Consider the following 16,145-nt stretch of genomic DNA (forward strand, 5'->3'; position numbering starts at 1 on the left):
TATATTGTTTAACATTATGAACCTGGACACTAAAGGTGACTCATTGTTGTTTGTTTAGCTCTTAATAAGGTTTTTAATGGTTCAGACCTCTTTTACTGACCTCTTTTACTGGTTAAGCACTTAATGATTCAGACTGTTTGTTTCGCTAGCGGATGTCTAAATACTTTAGACATTTGCCTCTAAATGGTTAGGCATTATACTGAGTCTAAATAGTTAAAACCTCTTATTTGAATTGGTCAGACAACATTTGCCTCTGAACGATTAAGCATCATGGTTAAGCACTTACTCATTTAGAAGTTGCCAAACAAAGATAGGAAATCAGGAATACAATTTATATAATATTAAAGAAGAAAGTTGGTAGCTTCATATCACGGCCACCGCCTTCTTTTATATATAAGGAAGCTTGGCATTATTTTAAACAACTTTATATGGCCTGGTGGTTGGCTGTGAGTAATATAAGCAGGAGGTCATGTCCCTCTCATTTTTTGTAAGTCAGTGTTCTTTCCTTAAGTCATTTTTTGTAAGTCAGTGTTCTTTCCTTACGTAATGTGAGTAACAAATTAAAAAAACACGTCGTGTCACACATGGGCACCACACGTTAATGGAATCATCATATCGCATATCGCATGTAACGAAGTCAGAATCATGATGTTGTCTCCGTAACGCGTGACACGCGTAAAAATCTAGTTTGTATAAAAAGTAAATGTTAAAAAGTAATAACAAATAAAAAAATTCAAAAGATCATGTATTTTAAACAAAACTTGTACTGGTTTCATGAAACCAAGCCAATTCCAAATATTAGGGGTGAGCAAGAAAACCGAAATAACCGAACCGTAACCGAATAACCGAAATAACCGAACCGAAAAAGCCGAACCGAAACAAAAACCGACGGTTCGGTTTTCGGATTTTTAATAACCGAAAATTTCGGTTCGGTTTTGGGATAAACTTTTTCAATAACCGAAAAAAAACCGAACCGAACCGATAAGTTACAATTCATATATTTTTATATTTAAGTTTAAATTGTTTAAGTGTTTAACCCAATTCTAGTAGAAAATGTTATTTTTATTCTTGAATGTTAAGTGTTTATAATAAAAATATTATAACTGAATTGATTTATTATTACCAATAAGATATATAAGATATAACAAAATTTAATATAAAAATTAAATTTAATAAAAAACTTTGAAGAAACATAAAAATAGATTAGAAGGTTAGGTGTATGTAAACAACATTAACTAAAGAGGTTAACTATAATAACTTAAATGTAAACATATAAAAGATTGTTATAATATAAATTATACTTTTTATTTTTTGAATCTTACATAATTTTGTTCCAAAAAAACCGAAATAACCGAAAAACCGAACCGAACCGACGTAAAAACGGAAAAACCAAAACCGAAAAAAACCGAAACCGAACGGTTTTTAAAACCCGAAAACCGACATTTCGGTTTCGGTTTTGATTTTACCCAAAAACTGAACCGAACCGAACCGTGCACACCCCTACCAAATATCTTCATCTTGATCTTGTATTACACTATTACTACACTTGTACTGGTTTCATGAAACCAAGCCAATTCCAAAGATCTTCATCTTGTATTACTACACTTTGAATTCCAGCAAGATGATTTAATTCTCTCATAAAGCGGATGCGTATTTCCCAGCATTAATCACTTTTTGTTCGGGCAGGTCAGCCTGTGAGTTAGTGTTTTGCTTCCTCTCCAGCACCTGATCTTTTCTGCCTGATTGATTTGAAATTGAAAGTAAGGTCCATGAACTGCACAAGAATTCGACTTCCTGCTTCAACCTCTCATCTCAATCAAAGAATTCTGCATCTCAAAAATGGTTCAGGACCCACCAAGGTGAATGACGCCCTCCAACTGTTTGATGAAATGCTTCAAAGACAACCTCCCCCTAACATCATCCAACTTAATCAGCTCATCACTCTTATTGTAAAGATGAAGCAATACTCCACTGCCCTTATACGTTTAAAGCAAATGAAGCTGATGGGTATTCCTGCTAATATCTATACTATCAACATCTCTATTAACTGTCATTGCCGGTTGAATCAAGTTGCTTACGGTTTTGCCCTACTGGCAACCATCTTCAAGCAAGGGCATCCACCTAGTTTGGCCACCTATACTACTCTCATTCATGGACTTGTTCTTGCTGATAGGGTCTTTGAAGCTGTTGAGTTGTTCAAGAAGCTGCTTAGAGAGAAAGTTTGTGAGCCTGATCAAGTTATGTATGGAAGCATTATTAATGGGCTCTGTAAAGTAGGTCACACTAGCAAGGCCCTTGAACTGCTCAGGTTCATGGAATCAGGCTCTTGTAAACCAGGTGTAGCACAGTACAGTGCAGTCATCGATAGCCTTTGCAAAGATCGAATGGTTGATCATGCATTACAACTATTTACCAAAATGACTGAAAAGGGTGTCCTTGCAAATGTTATCACTTACAGCTCTTTGATTCATGGTCTATGTAACTTTGGTCAAGAGACAGAAGCTGCAAAATTGTTGATTGATATGGAGGGGAAAGGAATATCTCCGTCAGTGGTTACCTTTAATATCTTGGTGGATTCGTTTTGCAAGAAAGGATCCGTAAAAGATGCAGAGCTTGCTGTACAAGCAATGGTTCGAAGAGGACTAAATCCAGATGTAATCACTTATAATGCACTGATTGATGGATACTGTTTACGTGGTGAAATAAATGAAGCGGAGAAAGTTCTCAATGGCATGATGGAGCAGGAGATTGTGCCCGACATCATCACATACAACAGCCTGATAAATGGATATTGTAAGAAGAAGAGAATCAACAAGGCCATGGGTCTCTTTCAGGAAATCCAAGACAAGGGTTTGATTCCTGATGATTTTACTTACAGTAGCATGTTACAAGGTTTGTATGATTCAGGGAATCCTGCAGCGGCTAAAGAACTCTTTAACGAGATGCAAGCAAAGGGCCACACTCCAACTGTATGGACTTACGGTATCTTGTTCCATGGAATGTGCAAAAACTCCCAGACAACTGATGCATTGGCTCTCTTCCGTTCGCTGGGAAGCAATGAATTGATGAAAGATATAGGGTTGTATAATATATTGATTAATGGTTGTAACAAATCCGGGAAGCCTAACTTAGCTTTGGATCTGTATGATGAACTTGTATCAAGAGGATTGAAACCAAATGTTAGGACCTATAACGCAGTAATACGTGTTTATTGCGAAGAAGGGTTATTGGTTAAAGGTAAAGAATTGCTCAGGAAGATGGAAGAGAGTGGTTGTTTGCCTGATAGCTTCACATACAATATTATTGTTCGAGAGTTACTGAAGAAAAACGAGTGTGGAGAGGCTGAGATATTTCTTGAAGAGATGATAAACCGAGGTTTTATGCCTGATCATGCTACTTTTGAGAATTTACTAGTCCGGATCCCAAATGTAGGAAAAGATTCTCGTTTGCGAACTATTGTTCTAAAGCTAACAAGTGTAGAAAGAAAAGATGGGGGAATACCTAATATAACATCTCCGTGTTGACGTTTGTCTTGTTTTTTGATGGTTTCAAGATAATAATAAAATTCTATTATTATGCAGGATAATATGTGCAATTGTCGTGCAATATTCTTCTATGAAAATTGACATACTGTTTAGTGTGTTAGATAACATCTGCATACATTATATATTATAAATTAGCAACCAGATTTGGCTGCTGGGTGTTGTATGCTATGCATGAAAGATGTTTTATGCAGATGTATGTTGTACAGTGGGTTATGTTTATACTTTATACTTTAGTTTTTGTACTTTGAGCAGTTAATAATTGTACATTAAGTTTTTGGTGTTGTAAACTCATTTGGTACTGACGCGTGGTTATTGACGTGTCATAAACCCCTTTACTTTTCAATTATTTACAACTCATCTACACCAAATCTCAGAAGAGAGGGGGAGACAAAAAGTCAATTGGAAACCTATCTCCCACCGCCCTCGTCTTCGTCTTCCCGTCGCTCCTCCTCCGTCCTATCCGGCGCCTCCTTATCTCTCCTCAACAATGGCTCCACCTCTTGCTTCCTCCCTCAATTAATAGGCAATGATGACGAAGGAGATGGTCTACGCGGCGGCGGCGTCATCTTCGCTGGCGAACGGTTGGTTTTCTTCAACTTTTAAGATTGGGGCTTTTATTTTGAATCTTTACTATGTATCTCACCCTTTGTTATTTAACCATTACTAAATTGTTAACCATCGTGTGTACAACTTTGTTATCCTTAACCTTCTTTCCAAAATACACACAACCATAGATAGAATGGAATGAAAAGGGGAGCCGGCTAACAGTTTTCGGCGAACCCCTACGAGTCCAACTATAGCGATGATGAAGAACCAGGCTGCGGCGACGATTCGCGGTTTAATTTCAACCAGCTTCAAATCTATAAGTAAAGTTTGTATTCTTGAATCGGGTTTTGATTCTGGATCTAATGATTATTGCTTTAATGTTTTTGTTCAACTAATTTGTTTTAGATCGGATGAGGTAGAGAAAGTTTTTAGTATTCGATCTATCATGCCTACTGTCAGTTAATTTTACCTGCTCTTGTAAACTTCTTATAATTTCATCTCAATGTTCCTTTATTGTTTTTTTTTGTCAGCACAAGATGAATACAACGAGTTACGCTTCGAATTTGGAATAGAACTTGACGATGTGGTGAGCATTTGCATATCCTTACCCACCTGTTTGCAAATAAGAGGTGCATGATTTTATCGAGTTTTAAATATGATATACTAGACTTCTGAGAAAACGTTTATAAGAGAAGTGAAATATCTAAAATAGGAGGACGCAATTGGTGGAAATGAAGAAATAATCTACATGTTGCTTATTTTTTTTTTAACTTTTTGACTTCATGTATGTGTAATGTGCTCAACGCCAAGTTTAGGAAAACAATGTAGGTTTATTATGTTTTTCAAGTCACATAAGCTGTGATGATGAAGTTTCATGTTTTTTATACCAACATGACATGTAATATGATATATATATATATATATATATATAACTGAAATACTCTCAGATAAATAACTGCTGAGGAAGCTCTAAAGTCTAAACCATGAGTGGTAAGTATTTTTTTATTAGTTAATATATAAGCTTATAATCAAGTAGACAAGTTGTCCAGGCATAGCTGGTACTCAATCCGAAGGTCTATGGCGTCATCTTTATCCAAAGTTCCAAACAACAGTCGTTTGGCTAAGCATATATTAAATATTTTCTACAGAGTTGATCACAAAAAAAAAAGTTTATATACACTGCAAAAGTTGTAGATGTAGTCCATCTCAATATTTGAAAACACTATTGGTTCCTCTTTAGAGAGGGTAATTGAATTTGGTTGGGCTAATCATTTTTATCTTTTTTCACTTTCGCATTAAGTTTCTTCTTACTATTTTTTATGGTCTCTCAAAAAAGTTTTGTTACATTGTTTTCGTTTTAATTTGCTTATGAACTATTTCGTATAATAAGGTTATCTATATCTATGCTATTTTGTATTCCGACTTTCACATGTGGGCTTGAGTTTTCGGGTCTGGTTGACCCGATCACAAAGAGGTGTGCTTATGCAGTCATTATGTTTTGTTTTGCAGCTGCTGTGGGTTCAAACAAGGCTGCCTCTTAACGGTACTTCTCTAAACACTAGAAAGCTTGATGAAGAGACTGAAAATCTCTCCTGTGAGTGCTTATGTGTCTCCTATCTTTCTTTTATATATTTAATACTCCTGCTAAAAGTTGGTTTTGGTTATGAAGAAGGAATAGATTGTGGAATATATGAATCATCTAAGCCAAAGTTTTAATCTGAAATATGCTTACCTTAGGATTTCAAATATCCAAAGGACATTCCTATAATGCCACAGATAGAATAATAATAAACATAGGCTGTATAATGCTAATAATGATGGTGACCGCATGACAGCAGATTTTAGACCGTGGGGTATGGTGGGGCTTGGGTTGGGGGCATGAGTTGACACGTGGAGTTCGAGCCCCTCCACCGGCGAGTGACGTGTCCGTGGGGTATGGCGGGGCTTGGGTTGGGGTGTGGCGTGGCAGTTTATTAAAAAAAAATTGAATAGGACATGGCCAACAAAGCGAATAGGAGCCCGCCACATAGGATTGCTAGCCCGCCCCACGCCCGACTTCAAACTCCCGCCCCTTGGGCCACGCCCCAACCCAAGCCCACGGGGTGGTGGCCTGGGCGTTTTCAGCCAACTCAAGGCCCAACCCAAGCCCCATACCCCATAGTCTTATACAAAAAACTGAAAATGAATATTTTATATTATTGTCATCATGCATTCATGCAATATAATATGTTTTTAGGTTTGTGTTAAATATGGTTGATAAATTGCTACTGTTTCCAGTAGTCGGTGATTGGTTCGAGTTCGGTTTGTACCAAAAAGAACATAAATACAACCTCAAGATGCACAAACATGTTACTAATACATAGTATTAAATTCTGACTTATTTGATTTTCGGATGTTTATGAATATGCAGATGAGACAAGACCCAAGAGTTACTTTGTGTGGAATGATCCTTGCACTATAAATGTACCTTTAGTTTTCGTATGTAAATATTAAATGGGCTTTTTAGCCTTACCACTCTTCTTTTGTAACAAGAGAAATCTAATGATCCTCATAACGCTAAATATTCTATGTAAGTAAGAAATGTGTCTTAATTTGTAGACCCCCGGCCGCATCGCGGCGGGGGCTTCCATCTAGTTTTAAATATTTGGAACGTCCGGTTTGTTGAGGTGCGGGCGAGACATCGGACCATGTACTTGTTACTTGCCGCATGGGCTAACTTCTAAACCATAAAAATTGTTTTGTAAATGGGCCTATATCAGATTTTTTTTCAAAAAAAAAAAAAAAAAAAAAAACACGTGCCCCTCAAAATCACGGGCCCTGTGTGGTGGCCCTCCTCACACACCCTCATCAACCCCCATGCAACAGTAATCTCGCGTGTCGAGGAGAACGAGTCAAGCACCCTGTAGGGCAGCCATGGCCTCGTGAGAGCTACTCAGCTATGATGCTGGGGGTGTGAGCCTTGAAAGAATTTTATTACAAATATTTTAGATGTTTAAAGTTAAAAAAATATATTGTGCATGGTGGCACAACTTATATTTGGATGCGAAGCAATTTTTTAGTGTTTCATGTGTTTTTCCATAATTTTTATTCGATACAAATTTTTATGCCGTAAGACCATGTGTAGTGGTTCACTTCCAGGGGGTAACCACCATCACAGATGACAGTGGCAGCTTTGACGGTGTGCGGAGAGGATCTCCGCACAAGGCCTGTGATTTTGAGGGGCACCTGATTTTTAAAAAAATTCGATATATATATATGTTACTTTTTTTTAAATAGTAAACACATACCAATTCCAATATAGGCCCATTTACAATCATTTTTTATGGTTTAGAATTTAGTCCACTTGACATTAGGTTTATTGAGCCCAATACTAATTTGATTTTTTTTAAATAATAATAAAACATTACGGAAGGACACATTTTTTTCAAGCTCGAACAGGGTATGTAAATTCTCAGAGACGCCACTGAGAGCTGAAGTCACCTCGGCACAAAGTTGCCATATCCATGCCACACCTTCCCCTCCGCCCATTCATGCGTGGTTAGAACCATGCCCCCTCCATGCCCACCAGCTCGGTTTTCAAGTACAAAACCTGCAAAAGTGGAGCTACGTGCGTGCCGACTAGGATCATTCTACGCCCCTAGGTGTTGACATTTACAGATGGTCTAAAGGTATGATTAGAAAAAGACTTTCCAAATACGAGTTAAACACTATTTATTAATTTTTTAGGGGTCTTTAACATTAGTGATGTTATATTTTCTAAGGCTATGTTTTATGTGGGGCTTTGTCACGAAAAGAAATCTCGCTACGTGTAGAGGTGCACAAAAACCTGAACCCGGAAAAAAACCCGGACCTGAGTATTTTAGAATCCTCATTTTTATACCCAAACCCGACCCTACGGACGGGTAGGGACCGGGTATGCATATCCTTAGCAGAACCCGAACCCGTAACCGGGTTTTTTTGTACCCCTTTCATACCCGGGTTTTACATAATACCCGCATCAAGTTTAAAAAACCCGAAAGCGGGTATGACCATTGGATTGCATGTTGTGTTCATATAAGCCTTTTATGATCGTTTTTTAATGGTAATAGAGTTGTTGGGGGCCAAACTGATAATGGATATCTTGATAGAGCCATTGGGGAGTGGATGTTGTTTATGACGTCAAATAACAAAAAGCTACAAAAAAAATCACTTACCAACTCGTACAATAGTTCGCTGCACTTCTTTTGTTTCTTTTCAGTGCACCTGAATATCCGGATCAGGTTTTTTGAATACCCTATGGGGGTTGTTTCATACCTGAATCCGGGTACACAGGTTATGGATTTCCTGGCCAATACCCAGACCCGACCCGGGTATTGGCAATCCCCGAAAATTCTAAACCCGATCATACCTGTACCCGGGTACGTACCTGAACTCGGGTATTAAAAAAACCCGGTTTTGTGCACCTCTAGCTACGTGACACCACATAGACACACTTTATTTTCACCGTTTAATGATTGTGTGCCTAGATATTATTAGGTGGATATATTATTTAACATTATGAAAACCGACCTGGACGATTAAGCATCCAGACCTCTCTGTTATGGCAGGTCAGCCTGTGAGTTAGTGTTTTGCTTCCTCTCCAGCACCTGATCTTTTCTGCCTGATTGATTTGAAATTGAAAGTAAGGTCCATGAACTGCACAAGAAATCGACTTCCTGCTTCAACCTCTCATCTCAATCAAAGAATTCTGCATCTCAAAAATGGGTCAGGACCCACCAAGGTGAATGACGCCCTCCAACTGTTTGATGAAATGCTTCAAAGACAACCTCCACCTTCCATCATCCAAATTAATCAACTCATGACTCTTATTGTAAAGATGAAACAATATTCCACTGCTCTTTCACTTTTTAAGAGAGTAAATATGATGGGTATTCCTAGTGATCTTTATGCAATCAACATCTCTATTAACTGTCATTGCCGGCTGAATCAAGTTGCTTACGGTTTTGCCTTACTAGCAACCCTTTTCAAGCAAGGTTATCCACCCGATTTGACAACCTATAACACTCTCATAAATGGGCTTGTTCTGGCTGATCGGGTTTTTGAAGCGGTTGAGTTGTTCAAGAAACTGCTTATAGAGAAACTTTGTGATCCTGATCAATTTATGTATGGAAGCGTTATTAATGGGCTCTGTAAAGCAGGTCACACTATCAAGGCCTATGAACTGCTCAGGTACATGGAATCAGGCTCTTGTAAACCAGTTGTACAGTACAATACAGTCATTGATAGCCTTTGCAAAGACAAAATGGTTGATCATGCATTACAACTATTTACCAATATGACTGAAAAGGGTGTCCTTGCAGACGTTATCACTTACAGCTCTTTGATTCAGGGTCTATGTAACTTTGGTCGAGAGACAGAAGCTGCAAGAATGTTGATGGATATGGAGGGGAAAGGGGTGTCTCCCTCAGTGGTTACCTTTAATATCTTGGTGGATTCGTTTTGCAAGAAAGGATCCGTAAAAGATGCAGAGCTTGCTGTACAAGCAATGGTACGAAGAGGTCTAAATCCAGATGTAATCACTTATAGTGCATTGATTGATGGATACTGTTTACGTGGTGAAATAGATGAAGCGGAGAAAGTTCTCGACGGCATGGTTGAGAAGGAACTTGTGCCCAATATCATCACCTATAACAGCCTGATAAACGGATACTGTAAGAAGAAGAGAATCGGAAAGGCCATGCGTCTCTTTCAGGAAATCCAACACAAGGGTTTGATTCCGGATGTTGTTACTTACAATAGCATGTTCTAAGGTTTGTTTGAATCAGGGAATCCTGCAGCGGCTAGAGAACTCTTTAACGAGATGCAAGCAAAGGGCCACACTCCAACTGTATTGACTTATGGCATCTTGTTCCATGGAATGTGCAAAAACTCCCAGACAACTGATGCATTGGCTCTCTTCCGTTCGCTGGGTAGCAATGAATTGATGAAAAATATAGTGTTGTATAATATATTGATTGATGGTTGTAACAAATGTGGGAAGCCTAACTTAGCTTTGGATCTGTATGATGAACTTCTATTAATAGGATTGAAACCAACTGTTAGGACCTATAATGCAGTGATACGTGTTTATTGCCAAGAAGGGTTATTGGGTAAAGGTACAGAATTGCTTCGTAAGATGGAAGAGAATGGTTGTTTGCCAGATAGCTTCACATACAATATAATAGTTCGAGAGTTACTGAAGAAAAACGAGCCTGGAGAGGCTGAGATCCTTCTTGAAGAAATGATAAACCGAGGTTTTATGCCTGATCACGCTACTTTTGAGAACTTACTAGTCCGGATCCCAAATGTAGGAAAAGATTCTCGTCTGCGAACAATTGTTCTAAAGCTAACAAGTGTAGAAAGAAAAGATGGGAAAATATCTAATATAACATCTCCATGTTAATGTTTGTCTTCTCTGAAAATTGACATAATGCTCAACACTGAATAACTACAGCTGTTACTCTGTTTGAAACAGAAATTATATTGATTGTAGATTTTAAAAACATCTGGTGCATTAGAGGGTAGAGGCATACATTTTGAATCTTTGGAATGTCCGGTTTGTTAAGGTACAGAAACACATTTTCTATTGGCTGAATATCCCTATGGACTCTAAGAAGCAGGGCGTATCTGAGAATTCATGTACCCTCTTCGAATTGGAAAAAATGTGTCATTCTGTAATATTTATTATTATTATTATTATTATTATTATTATTATTATTATTATTATTATTATTATTATTATTATTATTATTAACATTATTATTATTTTTTAAAATCAAATGGGTATTGGGCTTACTTAACCTAATGCCAATAGGCTAACTTCTAAATCATAAAAATTGTTTTGTAAATGGGCCAATATCAGATTCTTTTTAACAAAACACGTGCCCCACAAAATCACGGCCACATGCGCACACCCTCATCACCGCCCATGCAACATAGGTTGGCAAAAGTGATCTCACATGTAGAGGAGAATGAGTCAAGCGCCCTGTAGGGCAGCGATGGCCTCGTGAGAACCCGTAACCGTGTTTTTTTACCCGTTCCATACCTCGGTTTTCAGAATACACGGGTTTTCGAAATACCCATACCCGGGTTTACATAATACTTGATAGAGCCATTGGCGAGTGCGTGCTGTTTATGAAGTCAAATAACAAAAAGCTACAAAAATCGCTTACAAACTCGCACAACAGTTCGCTGCACGTCTTTGTTTCTTTTCAGTGCACCGGGGTTTTTGAATACCCGGATTCCGAATTCCATACACGGGTTGTGTATTAATGCGAAGGATGTTTATAAACTAAGACAGAAATTAATTTCTATCTTTTATATAGATCAGTTTTATAAAAATAAAATCTACTTAAACCTCTAAATTTTATAAAACTAAAATGTTGGTGACCTTATTAATCTTATCATATGTACCAAGTTTTCAATTTATCTTCCACTCTTTTAAATTCGCTCCTAATGAAAAACAGAAACCAGTGCCCCCCCCCCCCCCATATCAAAAACATATCGTTACCAAACCTTAAAATTACTCATCAAATTGTAATTATAATGCTATGAACCAAAAGTTTCTTTACTCAAGCCACTCAGAATAAGTATTAGTTAGTTACCCTCATAATCTTAATGAAATAAATATTTTATTTTATTTCTACCAACATATTTGCTAGGTGTTCAACACATTTAAAAAATATGTAACGTTTTACAATTTTTTTCTATCTCTACAACTGATAAATACTAAAAGTTGTAATCGATTGTTATGTGTTGCACACCAATGACGTTTTCTCTTTATAAAACTGATTTATATAAAGAAGTTGTAAATTAATTTATGTCTTAATTTATAAAAATTAAAACATCCTTCACCTTAACAGAAAACATAAACTGAGTTAGTGATTTGGATGAAAATTTATAAAAATTATGTGACAAAACTATTAATTTTTTTTCTAAAAACTCCATGTATATTCTTTTTTATTATATATGTAACAAAAATAATTAAATAAAAGAAATTAAAAAGGGTTTGAGTAAATTGCCAAAATCGTCCCTGCGGTTTTATATTTGCCAGTTTCATCCAAATATCCTCAACTTAACAGAAAAAATAAACTAAGTTAGTGGTTTGGAAGAAAATGGCAAAAAGTTACAAACGTTGGGGGCAATTTAGTACAAGAGTGTCATTTTGGACGAAAACGACAAACGTGCCCAAACCTCAAGGACGATTTTGGCAATTAACTCAAAATTATATGTTAAAAAGTAATAACAAAGAGTTAAGTGCCATTTACGTCCATGTGGTTTGTCCACTTTTGCCATTTTAGGCCAAATTTCAAAATTGTACCATTTTCCTTCCTAACTTGTCGAAATGTGCCATGTTAGTCCAAAAATCCTAGAATAAAATGTCATTTTCGTCCATCGGCTAACTGAGTTTTTTTTTTTAAATGGAGTTGGTTTTTTTGGACTGACCCGTACATTACCCAGAAATTCTAAACCTGGTCATACCCATCTTAACACATAGTCTAAGAAAGATACGAATACATTTTGTATAAAAAGTAAATGTTAAAAAGTAATAACAAAGAGCTAAGTGTCACTCACGTCCCTGTGGTTTGTCCACTTTTGCCATTTTATTTCAAATTTGTACCATTTTCCTTCCTAAAATTATCGAAACATGCCATTTCAGTCCAAAAAATCTAGAATAAAATGTCATTTTCGTCCCACATCTAATTAAGTTTTTTAAAATGGAGTTTTTTTGGACTGAAATGGCACATTTCGATAATGTTAGGGAGGAAAATGTTACAATTTTGAAATTTGACCTGAAATGGTAAAAGTGGACAAACAACAGAGACGTAAATGGCATTAACTCAATAACAAATAAAAATACGAGTAAAGTACAGTTTCAGTCCCTGAGGTTTACACCCGCTCTCAGGTTCAGTCCCTATTTGCAAAAAAATCAACACTCTAGTCCCTGACGTATTCAATTGCTCACAATTAAAACCCTAGCACTAACAGACCGTTATTAATTCCGTGAAAGACTAAAATACCCCCAAAATTTTACTTACATTTTCGGTCCCTGCATGTTGATTTCTTAATTTCCCTCCATTTTCAAAAACCCAAGGCCAAAATAACCCTTTTACATTGTTATACGAAAGCTAATAGTTAGGCATCCTATGTACACACATGCTAGCCCCCGTCTTCATGCTCAACGACTAAAACAGAGTTCAATCCTGAACCCTCTTCTCGTCCGCAACACAACCCGATATTGGATTCGGACATGGATTTCCGGAGAAGGTGGGGTTACTAGAGCTGTGGTGGGTGTCGGGAAGACTTTGGGAGAGAGAGGGAGTGTATTGTAGCTTTTAAAGGAAGACGTGGGATTAAAAAGGAGCGAAAGGAATCAACTTTGGACGAAATGACCATATTGCCCTTCACACCGTTAAATAAGTAAATGGTCAACTAATGAAAGTTAGTGCCATGGTTTTAATTGAGCAATTGAACATGTCAGGGATTGGAGTGTTAATTTTTTTTTGAAATAAGGACCGAATCTGAGAGCGAGTGTAAACCTCAAGGACTGAAAGTGTACTTTACTCTAAAAATATTTAAAAGATCATGTATTTTAGACAAAACTGTACCGGTTTCATGAAACCAAAAGCCAATAAACAAAGGAGGTTTCCAAAGATCTTCATCTTCATCGTTACTACACTTTGAATTCCAGTGAGATGATTTAATTTTCTCAGAAAGGGAATGCGTATTTCCCACCATTCATCACTTTTTGCAATGGCAGGTCAGCTAGTGTTTTGCTTCCTCTCAAGCACCTTGTCTTTTCTGCTTGATTGATTTGAAAATGCAAGTAAGGATGAACCGCACAAGAATCGGACTTTGTTATTACTCTACTGCTTCAGCCTCAACCTCCCATTTCAATCAAAGAATCCTGCATCTCAAAAATGCTTCCGGAGCCACTAAGATCAATGATGCCCTCCAACTGTTTGATGAAATGCTTCAAAGACAACCTCCCCCTAACATCATCCAATTTAATCAGCTCATCACTCTTGTTGTAAAGATGAAACATTATTCCACTGCTCTTTCACTCTTTAAGCAAATGAGGTTCATGGGTATTCCTAGCGATCTTTATACCATGACTATCTCTATTAACTGTCATTGCCGCCTGAATCAAGTTACTTACGGTTTTGCCCTACTGGCAACCATCTTCAAGCAAGGGCATCCACCCAGTTTGGCCACCTATACTACTCTCATTCATGGGCTTGTTCTTGCTGATAAGGTCTTTGAAGCTGTTGAGTTATTCAAGAAACTGCTTAGAGATAAACTCTGTGAGCCTAATCAAGTTATGTATGGAACCGTTATTAATGGGCTCTGTAAAGTAGGTCACACCAGCAAGGCCCTTGAATTGCTCACGTTCATGGAATCAGGCTCTTGTAAACCTTGTGTACACCATTACAATACAGTCATTGATAGCCTCTGCAAAGATAGAATGGTTGATGATGCATTAGAATTATTTACGCGTATGACTGAAAAGGGTGTCCGTGCAGACGTTATCACTTACAACTCTTTGATTCATGGTCTATGTAACTTTGGTAGAGAGACAGAAGCCGCACAAATGTTGAGAGATATGGAGGAGGAAGGGGTATCTCCAGGAGTGCATACCTTTACTATCTTGGTGGATTCTTTTTGCAAGCAAGGATCGGTAAAAGATGCAGAGCTTGCTGTACAAGCAATGGTACGAAGAGGTCTAAATCCAGATGTAATCACTTATAGTGCATTGATTGATGGATACTGTTTACGTGGTGAAATAGATGAAGCGGAGAAAGTTCTCAACGGCATGGTGGAGAAGGAACTTGTGCCCAATATCATCACCTATAACAGCCTGATAAACGGATACTGTAAGAAGAAGAGAATTGGAAAGGCCATGCGTCTCTTTCAGGAAATCCAAGACAAGGGTTTGATTCCGGATGTTATTACATACAGTAGCATGTTACAAGGTTTGTTTAAATCCGGGAATCCTGCAGCAGCTAGAGAACTGTTTAACAAGATGCAAGCAAAGGGTCAGGCTCCGGATATATGCACCTACCGTATCTTGTTCCATGGTATGTGCGAGAATGGTGAGTGTTCTGATGCATTGGTTCTGTTCCGTTCTATGGGAAGCGACACACTGATGAAAGATGTGAATCTGTATACTATCTTGATTAAGGGTTGTAGAAAATACGGTAAGCTTGATTTGGCAATGGGTCTGTTTGACGAACTCACTTTAAAAGGATTGAAACCGAATGTTAGGACATATACAGTGATGATAAGTGTGCTATGCCAGCAAGGTTTATTTGGTGAAGCAAAAGACTTGCTAAGAAAGATGGAGGAGAATGGTTGTTCGCCAAATAGCGTGACTTACAATGCTATTGTTCAGGAATTCTTCAAGTATAAAGAGTTTCAAGAAGCAGAGATTCTTCTTGAGGAGATGATGAACCTAGGTTTCTCGCCTGATTCCGCTAATTTTGAGATGTTGCTTCACCTAATACCGACTACGGTACAAGATTCGCCTATGCGAACTATCATTCGGAAGCTAACAAACATTAAACAAATGAATGGATAAGTTATATAAAACCCGAGGCCCGTGTTTTGAAGCAGAGTGAACTTGTTAGCTAGTATATGGAATATCTCTCTTCCATGAAAATATCATGAATGCAGTTAAATGGTATTTTGATTGGCTTAAAGAAATATGATTTTCTATTTCAGGTTGCATTTCTGGATCTGTAAAGTGTAAATATCATGAATTCAATAAATCTTTTATCTGTTGTGTATTTAGGTGCTATTGAATTTAGAATGGAAAATGTGCAATAAATATAATAATATATTATCAAACACATTCAACAAGTAGATTAGAAACCAGTAACTTCTTGAAATTTAGTTTCCAAACTCATCTCAAATTGTTTTAATCTTAAACTAGTAATTAGACCTGCGCGCGTTGCAGCGCGGGTACATTGCAAACATCAAATGAATTAGTCTAAACGCTTTATGATGCGTTAACCTTATAAAATTTTCAAAGTGGAG

General features: G+C 37.4%; 3 protein-coding genes and 1 pseudogene across 9 annotated transcripts; all 4 read left to right on the forward strand.

The window, feature by feature from the left end:
* Positions 1-1,493: 1,493 nt before the first annotated feature.
* LOC110869127 lies at positions 1,494-10,787 on the forward strand (annotated as a pseudogene).
* On the forward strand, positions 1,677-3,586 carry LOC118480502 (pentatricopeptide repeat-containing protein At3g22470, mitochondrial-like). Its single transcript, XM_035975404.1, has one exon. It carries the CDS (start codon positions 1,770-1,772, stop codon positions 3,522-3,524), a length of 1,755 nt encoding a protein of 584 aa, XP_035831297.1. The 5' UTR covers positions 1,677-1,769; the 3' UTR covers positions 3,525-3,586.
* On the forward strand, positions 3,893-6,724 carry LOC110869128. 7 transcript variants are annotated; one of them, XM_022118419.2, is made up of 4 exons: positions 3,893-4,411; positions 4,622-4,677; positions 5,601-5,685; positions 6,502-6,724. In XM_022118419.2, the coding sequence occupies exons 1-4, from the start codon at positions 4,348-4,350 to the stop codon at positions 6,582-6,584; spliced, it is 288 nt and encodes a 95-aa protein (XP_021974111.1). In that variant the 5' UTR covers positions 3,893-4,347; the 3' UTR covers positions 6,585-6,724. The 7 variants fall into 7 exon arrangements, with proteins under 7 accessions (XP_021974111.1, XP_021974110.1, XP_021974114.1 ...); XM_022118418.2 differs by having other exon boundaries at positions 3,898-4,126; positions 6,484-6,724; XM_022118422.2 differs by having other exon boundaries at positions 3,898-4,126; positions 5,601-5,634.
* A 2,908-nt stretch (positions 10,788-13,695) lies between the features above and the next one.
* Positions 13,696-15,895, forward strand: LOC118480503 (pentatricopeptide repeat-containing protein At3g22470, mitochondrial-like). The gene has a single exon (XM_035975406.1). The coding sequence runs from the start codon at positions 13,930-13,932 to the stop codon at positions 15,685-15,687; it is 1,758 nt and encodes a 585-aa protein (XP_035831299.1). The 5' UTR covers positions 13,696-13,929; the 3' UTR covers positions 15,688-15,895.
* The last annotated feature ends 250 nt before the right edge of the window (positions 15,896-16,145 follow it).

This window comes from Helianthus annuus, chromosome 7 (genome assembly GCF_002127325.2).
Source record: "Helianthus annuus cultivar XRQ/B chromosome 7, HanXRQr2.0-SUNRISE, whole genome shotgun sequence".
NCBI classification, from domain to species: domain Eukaryota; kingdom Viridiplantae; phylum Streptophyta; class Magnoliopsida; order Asterales; family Asteraceae; genus Helianthus; species Helianthus annuus.